Here is a 21,697-nt window from a genome sequence, read left to right as displayed (position 1 = left end):
CAAAAAGAGCTGACCATATTTGATACATGTATACCGAATGAAATATGGGTATCATATTTTTGAAAAATAACTTCGAAAAAGAATGTTCGCCTTGCATTCAAAGTTCGTTTATTTTCGAGTTCAAGAGGAGTTATCCAAAATAAAATGCTGTTCAGTTCTCTTTTGAGAGCCAAACACTTTCTGTAGCAATCTTTTGAGCGCCCCGTAAGGATATTCGTTTTGGCTATTCTTTTGAGCAAATGGCCAGATCTGGCGGGTAAATAGCCGAAGGCCAAGTTCTGGCGGGCGATTTTCCGAGTCCCTGGCACGAAGCCGATTTAAAAGCGCTTCAATTTCTGTTTCAGTCGAGCAACGCAACTCGAACGCAACGGTACATGAGCGGCGGTTGGCGAGCGAATCCAGTGTCCCGTTATCAACAACAACTCTCCAAACACCGAACTGCAGTTGAATTAAACCACCAAATACTGCGTGTTTTTTTTTCAAGTTCCATAGATGTAGTACAGTACAACAGTTACTCAATTACTCAATTACTCAATTGCAACTTCCGAAGAATTCGCGTAGTGCGAAAATCGCCAAAAATCAGCAGCCGCACTTTGAAGTTACGTCAAAAGGAGTCGCGAAAGAGGAAGAGCGAGAGTGTGAGAGAGTGAGGTGGCAAGAGAGCCGTAAGAAAATAACAACAAGGCAGAAGCACGCGATAGGAGTAACTGTAAATGTGAGGGGATAAAATAGGAGAAAGAAATCAGCAAAAGAACTTTTCGTATTATTTGCTGTTGTTGCTTTCGGTTTGTTGTTTTTGGCGCGTCGTCGCCGTTTGCTTTTTTGTTTTTATTAGTTTTATTTATTTTTCCTTTCCATTTTTTTTTGTCTTCGCTGTGCCCGTGCCTTTGTTGTTGATTGCTGTGCAGCCGGCTTTGGTCAAAAGGGAGGGGGTGATAAAGCGAGCAGGAAGAGGAGCCAGAGGAGCCAGAGGAGGCTTATGTAAAGCGTGCTTCGAGCGTGCTATGGAAGCATGTCGTCCACTTCCAGCTCCGTGCTAACGTTGTCATCGTTTAATCTATTATTTTTCACCCAAGGTAAGCACTTGACACTTTACATAACTCCCCCATTGCGGACCGATTGCCCGTCCGATTGGGATTAATGCGTGTCCAGTTGGACAGCATGAGCTTGGGGAGCCGGACCACCGCTGACCCAATTGGAGTCCAGTGGGGATGTATCGCCGCCAGAGGGCATAATAAATTGCGGCTTATGTGGGCGAATTTCCGATGGGTTTTCAGGGATCTCGGGAAATTGTGAAAATTTAGTTTAAGCTTGCGGGATTTGGGTAAATTTGATTTATACAAGTATGAAGTTTAAACATATCAAACGAAGTAAAAAAAAATCATATATAAAATATATTATTCCGAAACCAAATCCTTATCAGTAAATTCATTCGTAAGCCGGCTATAATGTTTCACTAACTTAATTTGTATCCTGCAAATCAGGACATTTTCCAAATGGTTCATTTCGGTTGTTTCCGCACTTGTTTAAATCGCCGTTTATGTGACATGAATCTCAGTGCAGATTGAACCACCCACAGACGCGCAGGATAATAAATCTCAGTCGGAGGGTCCCTAATCCTGGGCTCAATCTAAACAACCCACCCGCAGACCCTTTATTAATCCCCACCCATTTAGTGGGCCACCCGAGCGGCCTGACCAGCTTGATTTGCATGCAAATTGCGTATAAATCCTTGAATTGTTACTGCAACAGTGAAAACTCACCGCGTAATGCCGCATTCCCACTCTCTCAATACGAAAAAAAAGAAAAAAAAAATGCGAATGTTGGGGGCAGTTGGCTTGGCCAAACTCATTATTTGGTAATGGTCGTCGTTGCTGGAAATGTTTGCTTTTAATTAAAACAAAAGGCGATGAAACAGTGGTGCTGTTTGCCAAGACAAAACTTCCACAGCTGTTCATTTGGACAAATTGATTTTTCTGCACCTAATTGTCGAGGTTTTCTCGAGGGGGTTTGGGATGGGGGTTTCTGGCCAAAGTGTGGCTACCAATTTGGCAAACTTTTTGCCAAATTAACGAGCCAAGGAGATCGCCTGGTAGATAGCTGCCGTCAAGGACGTGCGGCCAAGTATGCTGCCTCTGCCTCCAATCAAAATTGAATTCCCACTTTTGTTGAGCCAACACTGCGGTTTCAGCACTTCGACAACAACAACTGCACCACCGAGAGCATGCGAAACACATGCAACAAGGGCTTTGCCACTATTTTTAGACACTTTGCCACCCGGGCCACAAGGTGCCATTTGCCATTTGAAAGGGGTAACAACTTTGGGGCAACATCGTTGCTGCGAATGCTCTAACCGAAAAGTTGGGCCAAAGTTTTCATCTGTTTTTCGGAATTTATGGGGACGAAATAAAGCCCTTAATATTCATGAATGCATTCAGCAGGTTTCAAAAGTGGCGAAGTTTTTTGGGAGGTACCCCCAAATCCTCCGCAGGTCTGAAAGCCTTTTCAAGAATGTCCAAGGGAATGCAGTAAAAAAACCAAACATCGTCTTCTGGCATTTATCCTTGGAAATTTGGGACTCTCAATGTGTTGTTGCAAAGCAGGGAAATTTTAATAAGTTATTTAATACTGGTAATTATAATACTTGAAATATTTGATATAAGAAAATATTTAGTTAGGGCTTTGAATTATTATATAAATACGGTTTTATGTTATCTAAGCTTAGCAAAGGACCTCGTCTGCCTTAAAGGGTATAACAAGACAATAGCTCCAAGAAAGTGTGGTTTGTTGGGGGAACCGGGTTTTCAATGTCAATGCCAAAAAAAAGGACGAGTGCCCCGCACACACACACACACCCATCCACTTTACCCACACTAGCTCACTTATTTTTTTAATAGAGCGTTTGTGAATTTGATTTCCCTTGCATTGATTTTCCGCTTGGTCGGCTGATTCGAGGGGCCGGCAATAAGGGGCAGCATTATTTGATTATTTTTGTTTGCTCCCGATTTTAATTGCTACGCTGGAACACAGGGGCTCACACATGAAATCCTTCGAAATAGGCAATGGAAAAGTGCATTTTGCAATTATGCCAACCGAATGGAACTAGAAGTACGACGGGCACAGCAGCAACAACAACAACTTCAACAAGTGGGCAGGGTCGGCAAAGGGCGGAGGACATCATTACGGAGAAGGTCCTGTCCCCAGTCCCATGTCCTGCCCTTCGCCACCCAACAAGCCAGCCAACCATCATTTCACCCTTCATCTGCTGTCTGGTTTCTACGGCAAAGCAAATAAAGTACGAAATGAGAATTGCCATGGAATGGTCACAGTGGTCTGAAATAGTTTCCATATGGTTTTCACTCCTAATTAAGTTTGTAGGCTGATCAGAGAAATCGCAATGGCTTAAATGATGTCTGATTTTCTGCTTAATTTGATTTGGGCTTTTTCATGGACATATGCAAACTTTCTTTTGGAACTTCTGCCATTTTCGCCTGCCTTTCGACCACTGTGCTGTGGTGTGGGTGAAGAAACCCGAGTTGAGCCAGGCGCTGGATTAGCTCTTGTCGTGACCTCGTCGTGGCCCGTTGGCATGCAAAATGCAACTAATTATGAATTTTAATTAATTCTGGCATTTTATTTTGTTTGCCGCTGCTGTGCAGCAATTCCGCCTGTGGGCAATAATAATAATAAAGTGACTCGGGGAATTGCTGCGAAAGTCTTCAGCACTTTCCGTCGCTTTGCTCCTGGACTTTTTCCCCGGCTTTTGGTCAAGAGCATACTATATATACTAGATATGTAGCTGGAAATAAAAGTAAAATGGGAGGGAAAACAAGAGCATTGAATGACTCTTTTGTTCAGGTTTTCCCATTTTCCCCGCATTCAAGTGTCTGCCTTTCGGTTGTTTCTGTCGTTTGATTTGGCCGCATTCGTGGCATTTTGGCCATGGGAGATTGCATTTCACTTTGACCATTCAAGAATTTCATGTGCAGCAGTGAAATATTTGCATTTTTGAATGCACACCTTTTAAAGGTATTCACTGGAATGTAAAGTCTTTGGAATTGCATATCAGTTCAGTGGTTTTAAGCATCGAATTTTACCAACCGCAGGCCGAAAATTGCAGTCCTTCGTTAGAAAATAATTGGAAAAAAACCTAGAAGCTTAGGGTCACTTTGCCTTACTTAAATCGATTTGTGCGCTCAAATAGTTAATGGAGTTTTCAGTTTTATTGAAAAAGAACTTGATTGAATATTTTCGAAACTCTTTTTTCTGTGCCATCTTCCAATATATTGGTCTTAAATGGCTTTAAAACTAATTTCCCATTATTGATTGCCCGCTGTTATTTGCCCAGCACATTTTCCCCTTTTGTTTTAATTGTCATTGCCATTGCTTTCCAGCCATATATTGTGCCATATGTATATTTAACTATTTTGTTGTGCCAGCAGAATAATCGCATAGTCTGCTTTTGAGGGCAACAGCTGCTGCTGACACTCGTGCCCCGTGCCCCCCGATCTTAACCCCCGTGCCACAATGCTTAACCCCTGTTGTGCGCACTTATGCCTGAAAGCTTTATGAAATTCCAATTTAATGGTCCTCTGGCTTAAACTGCATTTTGTCCACTCCTCCATTTCTATAACCCCCACCGCCCACACACTCGAACCCCTTTTTTGCCCACTATTTGTTGTCTGTGCAGGAATCGATGGACATTCTGTGTGGTCGTTCTAAGCCAAATGCATTATTAAGCGCCATAAAAATGTCAGGGTTGTCGTATAAGTGCACAGAGAATAAGATTAACGACTATTGGAAAGTCGAAAACAAAATCATGCTGAAATATATTAGCTAAATTACCCGTTTATACGAGGATTTAACTGACTGTAAATTGTACATTAAAACGGGCACATGTGTTTAACTTGTTTTGAGCAATGAACTTGACTTTGTTGGCTTGACAACGATTAATTAGCGCGAAAATGATACTGATTTCTTCTGAATATGATATCACTTCTTTACTACATTTTTTTCTGTGTATTCCCACACAAAATGTTGTTGTTTGGTTTGGCTCGTGTGTTGAGGGATCTTGAAGTGGGTTTTTGGGCGCTTGCCGGTGACACGAAATGCAATCGGCACTCCATGTGGGAGTCATAAATATTGCAACACACAATTCCACTGAAAACTGACGTAGTCAACTTGCCACCGCTCTCAGGATGGCATTTTCCAGGACACGATTGCTGGCACTCTTCATTAACCGATGTGAAATCAATCCATTATTCACCAGCCACGTACCTTTGTTTATTGTACCACAATTAAATTATTTACAAGCAGATTGCACAGTACAAACCGAGTTATGCAAACCGAGTTAGATGTTAATAACTACTAACTAAATAAAGGAGAGAGAGCATGAACCAATACGATAGTTAATTAATATTGCCTCCATTATCTTTCTAAGATATATACCTTTTAGTTTAATAATATTCTATAATAGAATAATAATATTCTGCTTTTGATGCCTGTTCGCGTGATTTTCTGCCCTTTGAAGCTGCACTTTTTATCTTTAAAATTTGAATTCCGAAACCGACAAACAAACCTGTTCAGAAGGAGCATACATTTCAAAGGACTCGACTTCAGCTCGACTTGCACAGATACTCAAGTTGATGCTTGAAAAGTTTTGCCCCTCCGGCGACCCTTGAACTCTTCCATTTTTCCATTTGTGGCCATTCTGCTTCGATATCCCAGCTGGGTGCCATCAGCAAAAGTTTATTTCGCCGCTTGTTGCTTCAATCGCCGATCTGAGGAGCATATCCGAGGATATAGCCCGCGGAGGAAGGACGCAGGATATACTATAGTTGGAAGTACAAATTATGTAAAATGGCCGCATTAGGGCAAAAACGTGTGGCAAAAAAAAGGGCAGAAAATACAGGTGAAGTTCAACGAAGTTGGTGCAAAAATGCATAATTTAAGAAAAATATTCGTATGAAACTATTTAAAATCTTATTAAAATTCATGTAATAATACAAATTATAAATCTAGTACATAAACGTCCCCCTAGTTTGGCACAAATCGAGCCGCGTGCTTAAATAATTAATTACAGAAAAGCGCAATTCCATGAAAAGCGTGCCGAAGTGGTGTTGTGGTTGCTTTTGGGGTTGGCCATCGTGGGAATAAAACTAAATGGGGGGAAAAGGAAAAACGAAAAACCAAAAAGTGGGTGAAAGGGAAAGAAAGTCGGGAGGGGCTGGTGAAAAACCATCACGAGTCAGTCCTTCACTGCTCGCCGTGTTGTTAAACCAATTGGCAAACATTTTTATTTTATTACATTTTCACAGTTGCATTCGCTGTTGCTTTTTCCAGCTTTCTAATAGCGAAAACACAACCGCCCACCCACCACCCACTAATTTTCGCCCCTCATTTTCCGCACCCTTCCGCGAAAATTCCAGCCAATCAGTCGTCGGGGTAAATAGTTGGTAACTAGGGGTTCCGCATCCGGTTAATAAACAAAAGGTGTCGCCCGCCCGACTGTCTCCGGATTTATTTGCCCGGATCTCTATGCTTGTTTTGGCCATTGTCTCTTGACTTTTGCTTCTCGATGGGCGGTGGATTGTTGAGCTGAAGGATTGGGATGGGAGGATTCAGACTGGGATTGGGTTACGTTTATCGCCGAGTTGTTTTTGGTTGGGCTTTTTACTGTGGTTTTCGTGGCTCCGCTTGGATGGCCTGTGTTTATGGCAAAATCAATGCAGAGCGCGTCTAAAAATAGGCAACTGGCCAAAATGCGTCACGGCCAAAAAGCCCATGGGGTGCCCTAATTAAATCGCTCGACAATTGATGGTTTGCCCATCGACAAAAGTGAATGATTGAACAGCAGACTGATTGAGTGGCCTTGCACTGGGCCAAAATGCATATAAAGGGCTTTACTAATGGGTTTCTCTAATGGCTTTCTCTAATGTGAGAATATAACGCAAAACGTCGAAACTTAAGCTATTAAGAATATTCAATAATTATGCTACGTTTATTATCAAGTATTGCATTTCCTTTCAATAAGTTTACATTACATTACTTTATAGAAAGTGGAATTTATTGAAACTATTTCAAAGTTATTAGCTGATGTGAGTGGTCTTCTACTTTAGTACCAACATCTTCTTAATGTCCACTAACTAGTTTAATCGCGCTGTGATCCTTTCTCTGCGTGTGAATTTAGGCGTCCCCATTGGATTCGTGTTGAAATCAATTAACTGACGTCAGCAGGGGATGATGATGATGATGATGATGGTGGTGGTGGTGGTGGTGGTGCTGTGGGTGGATTTTCCAGGGGGTGTTGCATACTTTTCGGCAAGCAGCTTGCTCCTTACATAACCCCACATGGGCTAACTTTTGTTTTCGTGCTCCTGAGGAACAACAAATATACACCATGTAGTAACCATACCCCACACCTGCCAGTAGTTTCCTGCCAGGCAGTGCAAACTTATTATGGCCATTTTTGGCTTGTGCGAAACTTTATCAACATTATGGATGACTGACTGACTGACTGACTGACTTACATCTGCCCCCAACTTGGACAAGGTTGAACTTAAAATTGCTTCGTATACGTTATGTGGGAATGTGTGTTTGGCAAATGTTTGTTTGCCTTGTGCTCGGTTTTACTTACCCGCGCGAAATGGCCAACTTTAAAAAAGCAATCTTATTACGTTCGTGTAGTGGCAAAGTTTGCAGATATATCTGTGCTACAGAAAACGAAAATATATTATGGCTATGCAAGTTTAATTCACATTGAGTGAGTCACTCGTCACAATCTGAGCAAGGTAGTGTAATTTGGTTTATAATTAAATCATTTATATATCATTTCTTTTTTACACTTTTTTTCTTTATTAGTGGCACATCTCAATCCGCTGAAATGCCCTGCTTAACCCCTTCTTAAATCATGTTTCTAGGTGACTTTTGAAAGCTAGAAATAAAATATGAGCAATGACGTTGCCATTGGCGTTTTATTGTTGTTCTTTCTACTGTTTTTTTTTTTTTTTTATTCTTGTTTCCTGTCGAACGTGAATGAGAAGAAGAAGAAGAAGCGGAAACAGGCAGCGTCATAAATATGTAAGTAGTGTGTGTATGACCTTCGCGTGTCGCAGCAACATTTTCAGCATTTTCTGCATGCAGAAATACAACAACGTTTAATTGAAGCATTTTTTTTGCCACCGCCTTTGGTGTTCGCTGTTTTTTTTCTTTCTTTTGTTGCTGTTGTTCCTTTTGGCAAGCAAATCATGTTGCATGTTCCCACCGCTCTGACCTCTGACCCCGATATATCACCCAGTCCCCATGATTTATTAGTCCGTGGCCTACGTCCGCACGAGGGACACGAACTGCAGGAATATTACCAGGGCCTCCAGAATGAAGAAGAACATCTGTATGAGTTGGATAACATTTAAAAGATGTATAGTATATATAGGGGAAATCTTTTTGTATTTGTATACCCCCGCTAGAGTCTGCAGGTTGAGGTGATAAATGCCGCAGACATCGATCTGTATGGGATCCTGCATGATCTGCAGGGCAAATCCCTCGATTTGACTTCTTTCCAAGGGCGTTTGTCCTGGTAGATCCTTCAGTTGCTGTTGCAGGTGTTTGGACTAGAAGGATATAAGTCTCACTTACTGCTAACCTGTGCACAAATGAAATAGTTAGATGACCTACCTTGGACACACATCGATGACAGGCGGCGCAGATGCTCCAGATCTTGATGAGGGTGGGGCACACAACGAACATGACCTGGCCAAAGAGGAACAAGGTGGCAGGTAATACCTGCAGATATGCCACCATGAAGTACACATTGCAAACGATGATCCAGTCGCCCAGACAAAGGACATTCAACAGGAGCAACGAGAGACCGAATAGATGTGACAACGAACGCGTCACTTTCGCCAGATGGGCATAGTCCAGTCTGAGAGTTTTGTAATCCGAGGACCCGGATATGACCCTATGATGCAGCTGTTCCAGCTGGCCATCCAAACGATCCACCAGCACCATCATTTGCAGATAGCGTGCACGAACTGCCTGAAGGCTATAGGCATACCGCAGATTCTCCAAATAAATGCCACGAATTGTATACTCGGATAAGACGAGAAATGCATTGCACGCGAATAGTATGAATTCCAGGATCAAATGCCTATATATAAAGGGTGTCGCCTTGACCGGAGGCAGTTCCTCCAGCAGATAACGAAAGCGCCGGCATTCGAAAAGGGCCGAAAAGGCAATCCATGCATGGATCATTTTGTAGGCCATATTAACGCCCATGATGACCTTCGCAAAGTACGCGGGCACGGACTCATTATCTGGTGTTTCTTCTGTAAAGTATTTTTCCATTTCACCGACCAGTTCGATCAATACTAGCACCAGGAAGGCACTGCTCAACAGGCGGCCCAAACGACTGCCACTCCAGCCACAAACCAGTCCGCATAGCTGAAAGTAGCCAGTTAGAAAGTGTTCCAGCCACAGCGACATTGGGCTACCAACTGAGGGATCCACATTTCCACCTGGCTAACTATCGTTTAATTAATCAAAATGGAGGTGCTACGAGATCGTATCTAGCGCGTAATTGGGTTAAGTTTATCGAAAGGGAGAAACGCCAATGTTTGGTGACCCCAATTGTTCGAAAGTTTTCTCTTACCGGGACTCATAACCAATAGAGTTAAAGGTCAACTATTCCTATAAAATGTATCAATAGTTTTGATTTTAATGCTCTAAGATCTTTAGGAGTAATGTGAGTATATAAGCTCAATGCTAATTTGCGTATCATTCTGTAACTATTTGCAGTGCTCACGGTACTCAGCTCGACGATCAAGTACAACGAATACGCGACGGACAAGGGCGGCAATGTGAGCATACCGTGCATAGCCCAGGGAAACATAATGTGGGTGAAAGAGCACGGCAACAACAGCACGATAGTTCAGGTAAATCAATGGGGATTCCTCTCCAGAAACGGAGATATACTTTTGAGATAAATACCCCGTTTTAGACTGGTCGTGTTCTCGTCCTGCGAAATGTGAGCACCACGGATGCGGGAATCTACGTATGCTTCGCATCGGTGCCACGCCCATCGACAACAGCAACATCAGCAACTACCTCACCGCAAAATCAGCAGGAGAAAGAGACGCGGCCACTGGAGGATGAGGATGGTGGCCAAGGGGAAAGCGTTTCCCCCAAGGATGACCAGCCGAAGGAAGCCGAAATGGAGGAGGAAGTGGAGTACCTCGCCCACCAGCGAACCAAGCTCATCGTTCGCACCGTTCCGGGTCCAGTGTCGCAGCTATACTTCAAGGCCTCCACCATACTGGGCTTCCTCATCTGGCGCTTCAATAAGACCCAATCCGGTGGCTATCCGGTGCGCAGCTTTACGGCGGAGTACCGTAACGTCTCCTACAAGACCCCGCCGGCGAATGCCAGTTTCGAGCACGCCTGGAGCAGGATGGATCCCATCAACATAGCCTTTAATGTGGTGAGTATCTAGGACATCTTTCTTTATAGTCAGATATATAGACAGTCTCATGCGTAGTTGCAGTTTAATCTAACTGAAACTTGTTCTAGCGCCAAATGGAGGTCTATCGCCTGGCACCCAACACCACCTATGAGTTTCGGATATGGGCCAACAACGAACTGGGCAGCGGCGAGGTGGTCACCACCAATGTGACCACGCTGCCGGAGACCAAGGAGGAGGGTGAGTACTCCGGGCACTGCCTGTTTGATTAACCACCCATTCGAATCCTAGAGATCTTAGGCTCCAATAGGCTAGGCTAGGCTAGGCTAGGTTCAAACCAGGCTAGACTTATGTTGATTATGACTAATATTTTCGTACAACTTTGATATTCTACTTTAAATGTGTAAACTGTAATTCTAAACGGTAGTTGATCATTCCTAATTTCCAATTGGTGTCAACATCTATATATTAAGTACCAACGGAGGGGATTGCAATTGGAAAATAACATGGTGTAATATTTAAATATCATTGATAGAATACCAAACTTTAACGAAAACCCATTGACTGGTTGCAATCCTATCTGCTGGCCTAACTTTAGTATCTTGATTGGTAGAGCCAGTATTATTTCCCAAAAAAAAAAAAAAAATGAAACCCAGAAAAAAGTGTAAACGTATAGCTCATTGTTTAGTACATTCGATTTGTATTTTTGGTAATTTTCGTTGTCCATCTATATCTCTCTCCCCTCTCTCTCTCTCTCTCGCTCTCGCTCTCGTTGGTGTGTCTCCTTTGTGCCTCTGCCTCTGTCTCTGTCACGCCCGATATCCAGATCTTATACGCCTTATAAAACCCGACCTAGACAATTTCGATCCACGCATTTGGATAGTGGCCGTCAGCATAGTGCTCGGAACCCTTGTGATATTAGCGATCGGACTCTGCATTGTGCTCTCCAAGGAGTGCTATCAGTCGGCGCAAATGGGTACAGACTAAGTCGATCAACTCCAGCTTTAGCTTCCAAATAAATCCAGCTCCAACTGCAGAGTCTATATATATATATACATATATATCCCCAGTTGAAAAGAACTGCAAACAATTCCCGAGATAATGAGCAACAATTCACCTGTTATTTAATTTATTTGCGTCTCTTTTGCGTAACTATAAGATATTTTTTTAGTTCCCATTTGGCTTGTTTTCGGTTCCATTGGTTGTTAAATTCACACATTCATTTTACCTGCATTGTTCAGTTTTGTTATGGCTATATTTCAGTGTTATTGGTGTCGTTGTTGTTGTTGTCGTTAATGCTACATAGCTGTTGTTGTTGCCGCTGCTATTGTTGTTAATAATTAATAATATCCAAACGTTGTGTTTAACCGCATTTAGTTTTTATGTTTGCCAGCCGAACGCAAAATGTTTGCTTTTGCCGTTGGATGTTGTTTATATGTATTATATTTAAGTCCCCTTATATACTAAACGCCATATACATATGTGTGTACAAATGGCTCCTGTGACCTGTAAATATAATTACAATGCGAAATGCATACATAAATGTATTTGCTATGAGAATCTCGGCGGACAAACCAAATGTTGATTCGTTTATACATTTTGCTCATAGTAAAAGGAGTAGGTCCAATTATTTGTAGAAATGAATAGGTTATATTTTCATTAGATAAGAGTAGAAGCAGCTAGTCTAAACAGTAGAAATACATTATAAATATTTTAATTCAAGTTGCTTAATTAAATTGTGAAAGTCTAGTTCGCAGTGCAATCGAAAATTATTTAGCGCCGCAGGATAAGTTTATCGTATGTATTTTCCCACATTCACTCAATTAAAAACTCTCTTAAATAGAGCCTAGCCCTAAGTAATGAACGCTGTATTTCCCTTTAAATGAACTAAATCCAAATCCAGTCCTAGACCAAGAGTATATGAAAAGCTTTAAGCACTTAAACTGTGATAGCCTGCACTTGTAGCCAAAAGTCAATCAATGGAAACCAAATCAAACTAAAAACCGTCTAGAGGTCTAAACCAGTTTTAAGCTTTAGATGCAAATGGAAAAGCCACAACATTTTACCGAATGAATATTGTAAAATGCCTAGACCAATGAAAATGCTTTATCAATGTTGTAACCGTGTATGTACTTTACCGAATATTATTGTGTTATTTGCATTTGCAACGATAAAACCCGTAAGAGCACGACAATTAAATGTTTTAAAAAAAAACCAAAAGGGTGGATTGTATGTAATATTCCGTTGAAATGCTGTTTAGTTTTGTTTTGAGAACACTCGAGCTTGGATTTCAATAGAAAATGCACACAAAAGAACACACAGAAACATACGAGATATATAAAACACTATACTATACGCATAAACAACGGTGTTCAAAATAAAACAAGTAAATTTATGATATTAATTGAAGCTTGCAGGTTGTTCATAAATTCTATTAATTTTGATTATTGGCGTTTGGCAAAACTTGCATTTAAAAAAAAATGTGCAATTTAAATACCTATTATTTTGGACACTGCTGTGGGCACACTTATTTAGAGAGACAAAGTTGTTGCTTGCATTACGCATACGCCCTGTGCGACGCTTGGGGGCTGAAGTGTCGCGTTTTTTGAGTGACACTTGGCTGGAGCGCCGCCTGTAAATATTTGTGTTAAACTGTTGCACAGCTACACTCAGAAAAATAAAATAAAACACCCCAAAACACACATTCACATACCGACACAGACAACACAAAAATCCCTAGCAAACGAGGTAATGTAGAGAACAATTATCAAAAATAATCCTAATACATGTTTTTTCTTCTCTCTCTCTCTCTCTCTCTCTCTCTCTATTTCTTCTTCTGCTCTCTGTCTCCTTCTTCTTTTTGAATTAATATCTATATAACAATAATCTGTAAACTTCTTCCGATTTGACTTAAAAAAGAACTGCAAGATGGTTGGGACAGCATTGAGCTCATACCGAACATAATACTTAATCCCGGTTTCAGCGAGTCGGACGGCGGACCCGAGCCTGGTGGCCAAGGTCATGTGGGCGGTGCTGGCGATCAGGATGCTGGGGAGGATGACGATGACGATGTGGCCATGCCATTTCCGCGCACCATCATCTTTGGCCAGCACCATCGAACGCCTCCGCCGCCGCGTTTGCATTTGCCACCGCAGCACCACCGCCATCAAAACCAGAGCCACCACCACCAGTATCACCATCAGCAGCGGCAGCAGCAGCACCACCACCACCACCTCCGGCGGCAGGACGACGATGATGACGACGACTACGAGGAGGAGCACGAACCCACCATGGAGCGGTTCAAGCGCAAAGTCTCCGTCTTCTTCACCGGTCCCACCATCAAGCGTATTTGAGACGTATTTGAGTACAAACACTGGTCACCAAGGTTGTTGCATTGCGGCTTGATTGGATAGTTAGGATCCACCTCCACACCATATACATAGATATAGAAATGAGAGAGAGCTTATCGATCGATCGAATATTTCGTTTTCATTTCGGTTTCCTGTCCAAGCTTCAACTATGAAATACCAAACAAAAAATGAAACGCCACAAATCGCCAGAAATTTTGATTTATAGCTCATTGCATTGCTTCTATGCCCCGAATCACAACTATATAGTATATATACACGTATTATAAATATAAACCAAAACAAATATATTGCTGTGATACAAATTCAATTGAACGAACATTGTAAGGATTTACCATAAAGCACACGAAACACCAAAACCCAGCTATTAACCATCATGAATTTGCTGAAGCTCGTAGCCATAAAGCCCACATTGTATTTTGTCTAGTTAAACACGCCATCTGAGTTACAGCCACTGGATTATTCAGATCCAGATATAGACGACAGAATTTAGCGGACAAGTTAGCTTAGAGCCTCAAAAATCCTCCAAAAGAGATCTGTTACCAAGTACTAATCAAGATAAATGTCCTTATAACTAGTCCGTTTGTCTGTTAGCCCGAACTAATGCTTTTCTGTACTAGTAACTGGTTTTATAATATTTAAAATTAAATTAGTCGATTGTAACAGATCTCTGATAGTCCATATAGATACCGGACTATATCGTTCGAACTTGTCCTTGTTTTGGTTCCGTTTGAAAGATTTAACAAACTGTGAAACAATTTTATAATTGAGCAAATATTTTGCACTGTAGAGCGCACCAAACGATCTATATATAGATATATAAATATATATATATATTTAAAACCGTGAAAAACGTTTGATAAACATTTTAAATAAACGGCAAAATGCCTTGTGCTTTAGTTCGGCCTCAAAGCTAAATAAATTGATTATGATATGATATAGGAATATTTATTAACGTAGTTAAAGTAGCCTGAAAACCAAATATTCAAAGAAATGAAAACAAAAACTGCTTCCACTCACAGTAAACAAAATCTAAACAATGAAATTGTTATAAAAGATAAATCAAAACTAATTTTAAACAAGCGAATATTGTGAATATACCGAAGCAAACAAAATATATATATATATAGAGAGAGAACGATCACAAAATGTGTGGAATGTACATAAAGATAGCGAGTGGGTATCTTAAGAAAGACTGTAGTTAATGTTTAAGACACTTTGGCCTGCGCTTTTACCAATTTTTTGGGGCCCAACTTGGCCCAAACTCCTTGGTTCCAACCATATTTTGCATTGATCTGCTAGAGCTACCAACAAGTATATAGTATTAATATTTCTAACAATTCGGAATGTGCACTTAACTAAGCGAAGATTGAAACTAAAAAATCAGAAGGTGGAAACATCCTATTTGAATAGAACGAAGTTACATAAGCAAAAGTCTCTCGCCTAAGCCCTCATCCTAAACTCTTGGCTGTATTTCTAATTGTTATCGCTTCAGGTTGAGGTTTATTGTTATAACGCCAGCCAGCAATACTCCCCCCCCCCAAAAAAAAAAAAAAAAATTACCCTAAACAAATTATTTTCTAATCTGAGCCCAAGCCATGAGTGGAAAAGATTAGACCTCAACACCACAAAAACACCGACAACAATAAAATAAATCTAAGTTTACAAAACCAAACAACGATCCTTACTTTCGATTTTGGTCCTTTTTTGGATTATACCATCCTAGACTATTATAGTAGCTTATATGATCAAAATAGATTATTACAATTAAATACAATTACAAAATTGTAATATTATTTTTAAGCTCTTTATCGAGCGTTTATTTGCTGAATTTCGCGATGTGCTCGTTACATGTTAAGGTAATCTCAAGAAAAGGGCCAATATGGGTTCAACTTAGGGACTACAGTGTGTGTGTGGTTGGGTGGTTGTTTTTTGGTTGGTAGTTGCCATTCCAGTGTCCAGAGTAAACAGACTCATCCTTACTGGTAGTCCTTGCTGTCCTGGTTGGTGTTCCACGCCTGGTGGACACCGTGGTAGCTGCTCTGCTTCTGGGCGGGAGCGTTGCGGCCGAAAGGAGACTTGGGGTTCACCTGCAGGATGTAGTCACCCTCGAGATCGTGAGCGGTATCGATGCCCATGTAGGCGCGCTTGCCGAATCCATCGTTCTGCTTGTACTGCTGCAGGGAGTTGGCGGGCACGGCGGGGAAGCTCCTCTCGTTTCCGGGACGCACGGACTCGGCGAAGTAGCGGGTGGCACGCATGGCGGCCTCCACCACGTTGCTGGCTCCGGGAACACCGGCGGCAGGTCCATTGGGATAGAAGTCAACATCGCCGGAACGGATGGGGGTGCCCATGCCGTAGACCGAGGTGTGGATGGCGTCAACGAATTCAGCATCACCGCGAGCCAGACCGGTCAGGGTGTTCTTGCTCTTGGCCACGATCTTGGAGGGATCCAGACCGGTGACACGGCGCAGCTTGTGTCCGGTGAGACGGGTGAATTCCTGGGCAGCGGCACCGGCAACATGGGCAGCCACGTTCTGGCCAATCAGGTGAATGGTATCGAAGGGCATGTCCAACTCGTTGACCATCTGGACGATCCACTTGCCGATCTTGGCGCCGGTCTTCTCAATGTCGAGCATGGCATAACGCTCATAGGTGTTCAGCTTGGAGCCCAAATCGATCACAATGATGTCGCCGCTCTGGGTCTTGGCGTTCTTAACCTCCTCGCTGGAGTCCTCCTCGCTGCTGGTCCTCTGGTTCTTCCTCTGCTCGTTGCTCTGATCCTGGTAGTCCTGGTTGCCGTTCTTGCCCTGCTGGCGCTGCTGTTGCAGATTGTAGCGCTGCATGTAGGCCTGAACCAGCTTCCTGGTCGCCTTCTTCACGGTCTCGGTGGTCTGGGGCAGTCCGGTCACAATGATGGTCACCTCATCCTCGCCAAAGTTCTGCTTCTGCTTCAGGCGCTGGATCATCTCGTTCAGGGGAGCAACGGTCTTGTCGCCATTGGGCTTGGGCACATAGACCTGGATGCCGCTGGGCACATAGTTGGGCTCAACGTTGTGGTGGATCTGCGACAGGTGGTCTACAAAGGATATATATATTCCATAGAATATTCTATGTTTTTTTTATCTGCGTGTAGGATTACTTACAGACTTGCTGCAGCAGCTCGGCGCCACGCTCCAGGTTCATGTTCTCCAGACGCTCAATGGTGAAATCGTCGAGGGCGGGAATGGCCTCCAGCTGGGATCCGGAGAGCCACTGCGACGGCTTCAGGGCCTGGTTGACGGAGTTGTCCATACGGCCATTGGGCTTGGCCAAGGCGGCGACCGCCAGGCAAGCCAAAAGGCTCAGCACTCTCATGGGGTTCATGGTTCGGATTTAGGATTCGGTCCTGGGGATGCGACTTCAACACTGAGCGAGTTGAACTGGCTTTCCAAATCCAACGATGGTGGTTTATATACCACAATTTGCGCTGAGCGATTTCCCATTTTCCGACTCGCTTTTCGCTGGCTCAGGCCTTAATCGGCCACTAGTGCTGAGTAAGGGTTTTCGGGTGCCTGGGAATCGGATGAGTGTATATGCTATCGGTAGCGGAATAAAGTGTATACATATATACGAAATAGACACGGGGCCTACCTATAGCTGACCCCACTGATGACTTAGCAGCACCTGCTGCCGCCTGATTATTTTAAATTGTAATCACTTTGTAGGCTCCGATGATTGCAACATTGTAGTTATGCACCGGATTTGATCGAAAAATGCATAAAATATAGATCTAACATGGGCATTAGTTGGATATTATATACACCTTTTAATTGATTTTTTGTTTATAAGTAGATTTATATTTGGCATATATTTCCTTTTGCCTAATTTAAAGTCCATAATTTTCCATTTTCAATTCAAGGCCGATACAGTTCATTGATTCCAGATGTTTGCCATTGATACGGAATGCATGGAATGTTTGTAGTTACCAAGGCAAGATAGTAAGTTTATATTTGTTTTTGGACTTTAGAAATTAGTTGCTGGAGCGAACGTTCTTCAAGGAGATAGTATTTAAATATACGGGATTTGGTTTATAATATATAATTTTGATCTTAATGTTGCTATTTCATGTAACTCATGCTACTGATTGAAGATATATGCATATTTTGATAGAAGTAAATATTTATGTTAGTTTTCCCACTCAATTTATTTTATATTTATATTGCATTCACCATAAAGAAAAATCCAGAAAATTCTTATAGCAAACTCTTTAATAGTTTCATAAATTGCATACAATTGCCAAGTATTTTTTATAAACAAAAACTTTATCTTGACCTGAGCATGAGTTCAAGTCGTGCCCCCACTGTCAAGCCCCTTAATGGCCAGACCATCTTTTGTTTATGTTATGAAAGTGCTGGTCAAAGAAGTTTCCCATTACCTTTTACCCGATGGATACTTAATAAACAAAAAAAAGAGGAACGAAATTATAGAGCTCATCAGAAGTGTTGCAAAATCACTGACGCTGCGATTCAATGCATTTGTGCTGATCCAGAAATCGGTTGCTGAAATCAATTGCTTCCGGCGCGTGCATTATAGTGTGTATAGACTACCGATTCCCGGGGGTATAAAATGCATTGAGTCGCAGCAGTGGGCATGCAGTACAATTTGGTACGGTGTCTGAAACAGTCGAACTTGGAAGCCACTATGAATCCTCTGCGCACCCTTTGCGTTCTGGCCTGCCTTCTGGCGGTCGCCATGGGTAATCCCCAGTCTGGTAACCGTTCCGGTCGCCGATCCAACTCCCTGGACAATGTGGAGCAGCCCAGCAACTGGGTCAACCCACGGGAAGTCGAGGAGCTGCCCAACCTGAAGGAGGTTAGCCTTAAGAAGCTGCAGGAGATGAGCCTGGAGGAGGGCGCCACGCTGTTGGACAAGCTCTGTAAGTTCAAGGATCTCTAGAAGTTCTAGCAATGTAGTACTTACACTCTATCATATCCCGCAGACCATCTGTCCCAGTTCAACCATGTCTTCAAGCCCGATTACACCCCGGAACCCAGCCAGATCAAGGGCTACATCGTTGGCGAGCGCGGCCAGAAGATCGAGTTCAACCTGAACACTCTGGTTGAGAAGGTTAAGCGCCAGCAGAAATTCGGCGACGATGAGGTCACCATCTTCATCCAGGGCCTGCCCGAGACCAACACCCAAGTGCAGAAGGCTACCAGGAAGCTGGTGCAGGCCTACCAGCAGCGTTACAACCTCCAGCCCTATGCGACCAACGACTACTCCAACGAGGAGCAGAGCCAGAGGAGTTCCAGCGAGGAGCAGCAAACGCAGCGCAGGAAGCAGAACGGTGAGCAGGATGACACCAAGACCGGAGACCTGATTGTGATCCAGTTGGGCAATGCCATCGAGGACTTTGAGCAGTACGCCACCCTGAACATTGAGCGTCTGGGCGAGATCATTGGCAACCGTCTTGTTGAGCTGACCAACACCGTGAACGTGCCCCAGGAGATCATCCATCTGATTGGCTCTGGACCCGCTGCCCACGTTGCCGGAGTGGCTGGACGCCAGTTCACCCGCCAGACCGGACACAAGTTGCGCCGCATCACCGCCCTGGACCCCACTAAGATCTACGGCAAGCCCGAGGAGAGGCTGACCGGACTGGCCCGTGGTGATGCTGACTTCGTCGATGCCATCCACACCTCCGCCTACGGCATGGGTACCAGCCAGCGATTGGCCAACGTGGACTTCTTCCCCAACGGACCCTCGACCGGAGTGCCCGGAGCCGATAATGTCGTTGAGGCCGCCATGCGTGCCACCCGCTACTTCGCCGAGTCCGTGCGTCCTGGAAACGAGAGGAACTTCCCCTCCGTGGCCGCCAGCTCGTACCAGGAGTACAAGCAGAACAAGGGCTATGGCAAGCGCGGCTACATGGGCATCGCCACCGATTTCGATCTGCAGGGCGATTACATTCTGCAGGTGAACTCCAAGAGCCCCTTCGGCAGGAGCACTCCCGCCCAGAAACAGACCGGCTACCACCAGGTCCACCAGCCCTGGCGCCAGTCCACCTCCAACCAGGGTTCCCGCCGTCAGTAGATCATCGCACAGTGATCCATCGATGACAACCAGATCGCACACCCCTCATGCGAGCGAACCACTCCAGCCCATCCTCATCCAGCAGATCCATCTGCCAGTTGCATCCACTATGATTAGTTAGCTTTGTTTTTTAACTCACAATAAAAAACGTTTGCATTTTTAAACATTCTAAAGAGTTCATTATAATATCCGAAGAAAACCCAGTTCAATTCACAATAAAAACAATTGCTTATGTCGAAAAATTTGAAATAATTTAAATGCTCATTATATAAATATGCAAAACAAATTATGCAATCCCACTGAGGCCACAAAAGAAGCACACGACAAACATTTGGATTACATGATATGTTTATTTGATAAAGAAAGCATATTATCCATTACGGTATATAGCGTAACCACACGCCCAACCACATATATAGATATGGCGCTATATATATGGGACGATGAACTACGGACAATATTTCTTGCTTACTACTGAGTTGGCAGGCGCAAAAAAATTGGGTTGAGATATCACTAAGCTTAAATAAGAATAATTAACGTAGAATTTCAACTTGCTTCACTCATATTCATCGTCTCGATTTCAACAACCTCATCAGAACTAATCACAAATTGGAAAAATCATATACAACACGGGGTGCAATGGGAATGGATGTCTTTTTATCGATGCGAATGGGTCTCCAGATGAGGTGGGTTAATGGATTTAGAGGCTTATTTAGGGCTGTGTTTTTGTTTTTGTTTTGTTTGTCTATCAGTCTAATCCCGGCAGGGCTGATCCGAGGGCGACCAAGTGCACATGCCGCCGACGCCGTCGTAGGTAAGTCCCTTGGGACAGGTGTACTCCCATCCAACGATTCCACCGGTCTCCTCGAATCGGGCGCAGGATATAAACTTCCTGCAGTTAAGGGGATGCGGAAAATTTCCCTGTGCCCGGCACTCAATGATGCCATGACCATGAACGATCACTTTGGGATCGTTTTTGGCCGGAAGAATACTGCCACTGCGACGCCGTTGGGCCACCTGACTTTGACCCACTGGGAGTCCCTCGTCCAGAAATTGACTACTTGAGGTCGCCGAGATTACGGCAGTCTTCACCGGCGGACGACTGTAGACCTCGATGTATTTGTGCGGACGACGACGACTCTGCTGGCGACGGGAGAGAGGAGGAGCCGAGTGTCCAGCCGACGTGGTCGATCTCAAAGTTGAACCGGAAGTGGGTGTGGTGGGGGGCGTTGATGTGGTCGATTGCGGCCGGCGAGGACGTGGGATTAATTGACGGCCTGCAGTCATTTACAACCAGTTAAATACAAACAAAAATGGAATGGTTGTACACTTACGAATTCCCTGGCCAATAACTGGTAGTGGTGCATTGGCAGTGGTGCTAGCTGTGGTGCTGGTGCTCTTCAGTGGCTGCGCTGGCAATGCCAAGTCGTATTCCTCGCGTGGACGCACCTGCTCTGGTATCTGGTTGAAGCGGCTCGTGTGAATGCTCGACTTGGCCACCTGATCCTCGTCGTCGTCGTTCAAATAAAGAGTGGTGGTGGTTTCCAGGCCCGAGACTGGTGGGTTGGTGGTGCGGGCGGACGGTGGAGTGGTGGATATAAGAGTGAGGCGGCGCTTGAATAGTGGGTTCTGAGTTCTGGGCACCTCGGTGGCTGAAGGGAAAACATAATTAGAACATGAAATATAAAATTTGTAGAAAAAAATAAATTAAGCCATGAATATTTTGACAACAAATTAATTTCATTAAACGAAAATGCAATAACACGATTGTTGGAGAATTGAGATGTTTAAGACAAGTTAT

General features: G+C 43.5%; 5 protein-coding genes across 21 annotated transcripts in view; 2 read left to right on the top strand and 3 right to left on the bottom strand.

Moving 5' to 3' along the window:
• The first annotated feature begins 309 nt into the window (after nucleotides 1–309).
• On the top strand, nucleotides 310–18,117 carry LOC6725578. Of its 7 annotated transcripts, none has more exons than XM_039297493.2 (7): nucleotides 310–370; nucleotides 909–1,076; nucleotides 9,793–9,929; nucleotides 9,995–10,474; nucleotides 10,564–10,693; nucleotides 11,280–11,429; nucleotides 13,373–15,496. In XM_039297493.2, exons 2-7 carry the CDS (start codon nucleotides 1,013–1,015, stop codon nucleotides 13,804–13,806), a joined length of 1,395 nt encoding a protein of 464 aa, XP_039153427.1. In that variant the 5' UTR covers nucleotides 310–370; nucleotides 909–1,012; the 3' UTR covers nucleotides 13,807–15,496. The 7 variants fall into 7 exon arrangements, with proteins under 7 accessions (XP_039153427.1, XP_044779695.1, XP_016038740.1 ...); XM_044923760.1 differs by having other exon boundaries at nucleotides 322–638; XM_016172787.3 differs by having other exon boundaries at nucleotides 322–715.
• On the bottom strand, nucleotides 8,026–9,480 carry LOC6725579 (putative gustatory receptor 9a). The gene is made up of 3 exons (XM_039297498.1): nucleotides 8,674–9,480; nucleotides 8,457–8,609; nucleotides 8,026–8,387 (listed from the first exon to the last, which is right to left on the bottom strand). The coding sequence occupies exons 1-3, from the start codon at nucleotides 9,478–9,480 to the stop codon at nucleotides 8,322–8,324; spliced, it is 1,026 nt and encodes a 341-aa protein (XP_039153432.1). The 3' UTR covers nucleotides 8,026–8,321.
• LOC6725577 (vitellogenin-1) lies at nucleotides 15,615–17,330 on the bottom strand. Its single transcript, XM_002106551.3, has 2 exons — nucleotides 16,968–17,330; nucleotides 15,615–16,900 (listed from the first exon to the last, which is right to left on the bottom strand). The coding sequence occupies exons 1-2, from the start codon at nucleotides 17,185–17,187 to the stop codon at nucleotides 15,801–15,803; spliced, it is 1,320 nt and encodes a 439-aa protein (XP_002106587.1). The 5' UTR covers nucleotides 17,188–17,330; the 3' UTR covers nucleotides 15,615–15,800.
• Nucleotides 18,118–18,440: 323 nt separating the features above from the next.
• Nucleotides 18,441–20,060, top strand: LOC6725576 (vitellogenin-2). The gene is made up of 2 exons (XM_002106550.4): nucleotides 18,441–18,739; nucleotides 18,803–20,060. The coding sequence occupies exons 1-2, from the start codon at nucleotides 18,454–18,456 to the stop codon at nucleotides 19,894–19,896; spliced, it is 1,380 nt and encodes a 459-aa protein (XP_002106586.3). The 5' UTR covers nucleotides 18,441–18,453; the 3' UTR covers nucleotides 19,897–20,060.
• Nucleotides 20,061–20,226: 166 nt separating this feature from the next.
• Nucleotides 20,227–21,697, bottom strand: part of LOC6725575 (serine-rich adhesin for platelets) — a 33,700-nt gene continuing 32,229 nt past the window's right edge. For all 11 annotated transcript variants that reach the window (XM_039297480.2, XM_039297488.2, XM_044923758.1 and 8 more), the window contains 2 exons: nucleotides 21,231–21,548; nucleotides 20,227–21,173 (listed from right to left, as the gene is read on the bottom strand). In XM_039297480.2, the coding sequence (XP_039153414.1) occupies nucleotides 20,650–21,173; nucleotides 21,231–21,548 (842 nt within the window). In that variant the 3' untranslated portion in view covers nucleotides 20,227–20,649. The remainder of the gene's footprint in view (nucleotides 21,174–21,230; nucleotides 21,549–21,697) is intronic.

Source organism: Drosophila simulans, chromosome X (assembly GCF_016746395.2).
Source record: "Drosophila simulans strain w501 chromosome X, Prin_Dsim_3.1, whole genome shotgun sequence".
NCBI lineage: Eukaryota > Metazoa > Arthropoda > Insecta > Diptera > Drosophilidae > Drosophila > Drosophila simulans.
The sequence above is the reverse complement of the archived record's forward strand: the minus strand, read 5'-3'. Positions and strand labels throughout refer to the sequence as shown.

What these genes read in the sequence shown, in the direction of transcription:
- LOC6725577 (XM_002106551.3), bottom strand. Translation starts at nt 17,187, where the DNA reads ATGAACCCCATGAGAGTGCTGAGCCTTTTGGCTTGCCTGGCGGTCGCC. An exon ending in CGAGCTGCTGCAGCAAGTCT is followed by an intron (nt 16,901 to 16,967) that starts GTAAGTAATCCT and finishes TATCCTTTGTAG; the next exon opens with ACCACCTGTCGCAGATCCAC.
- LOC6725578 (XM_039297493.2), top strand. Translation starts at nt 1,013, where the DNA reads ATGTCGTCCACTTCCAGCTCCGTGCTAACGTTGTCATCGTTTAATCTA. An exon ending in ACAACAGCACGATAGTTCAG is followed by an intron (nt 9,930 to 9,994) that starts GTAAATCAATGG and finishes ACCCCGTTTTAG; the next exon opens with ACTGGTCGTGTTCTCGTCCT. An exon ending in GCCGGAGACCAAGGAGGAGG is followed by an intron (nt 10,694 to 11,279) that starts GTGAGTACTCCG and finishes CCCGATATCCAG; the next exon opens with ATCTTATACGCCTTATAAAA.
- LOC6725579 (XM_039297498.1), bottom strand. Translation starts at nt 9,480, where the DNA reads ATGTCGCTGTGGCTGGAACACTTTCTAACTGGCTACTTTCAGCTATGC. An exon ending in GTCATCGATGTGTGTCCAAG is followed by an intron (nt 8,610 to 8,673) that starts GTAGGTCATCTA and finishes ATATCCTTCTAG; the next exon opens with TCCAAACACCTGCAACAGCA. An exon ending in ACCTGCAGACTCTAGCGGGG is followed by an intron (nt 8,388 to 8,456) that starts GTATACAAATAC and finishes CAACTCATACAG; the next exon opens with ATGTTCTTCTTCATTCTGGA.
- LOC6725576 (XM_002106550.4), top strand. Translation starts at nt 18,454, where the DNA reads ATGCAGTACAATTTGGTACGGTGTCTGAAACAGTCGAACTTGGAAGCC. An exon ending in CACGCTGTTGGACAAGCTCT is followed by an intron (nt 18,740 to 18,802) that starts GTAAGTTCAAGG and finishes CATATCCCGCAG; the next exon opens with ACCATCTGTCCCAGTTCAAC.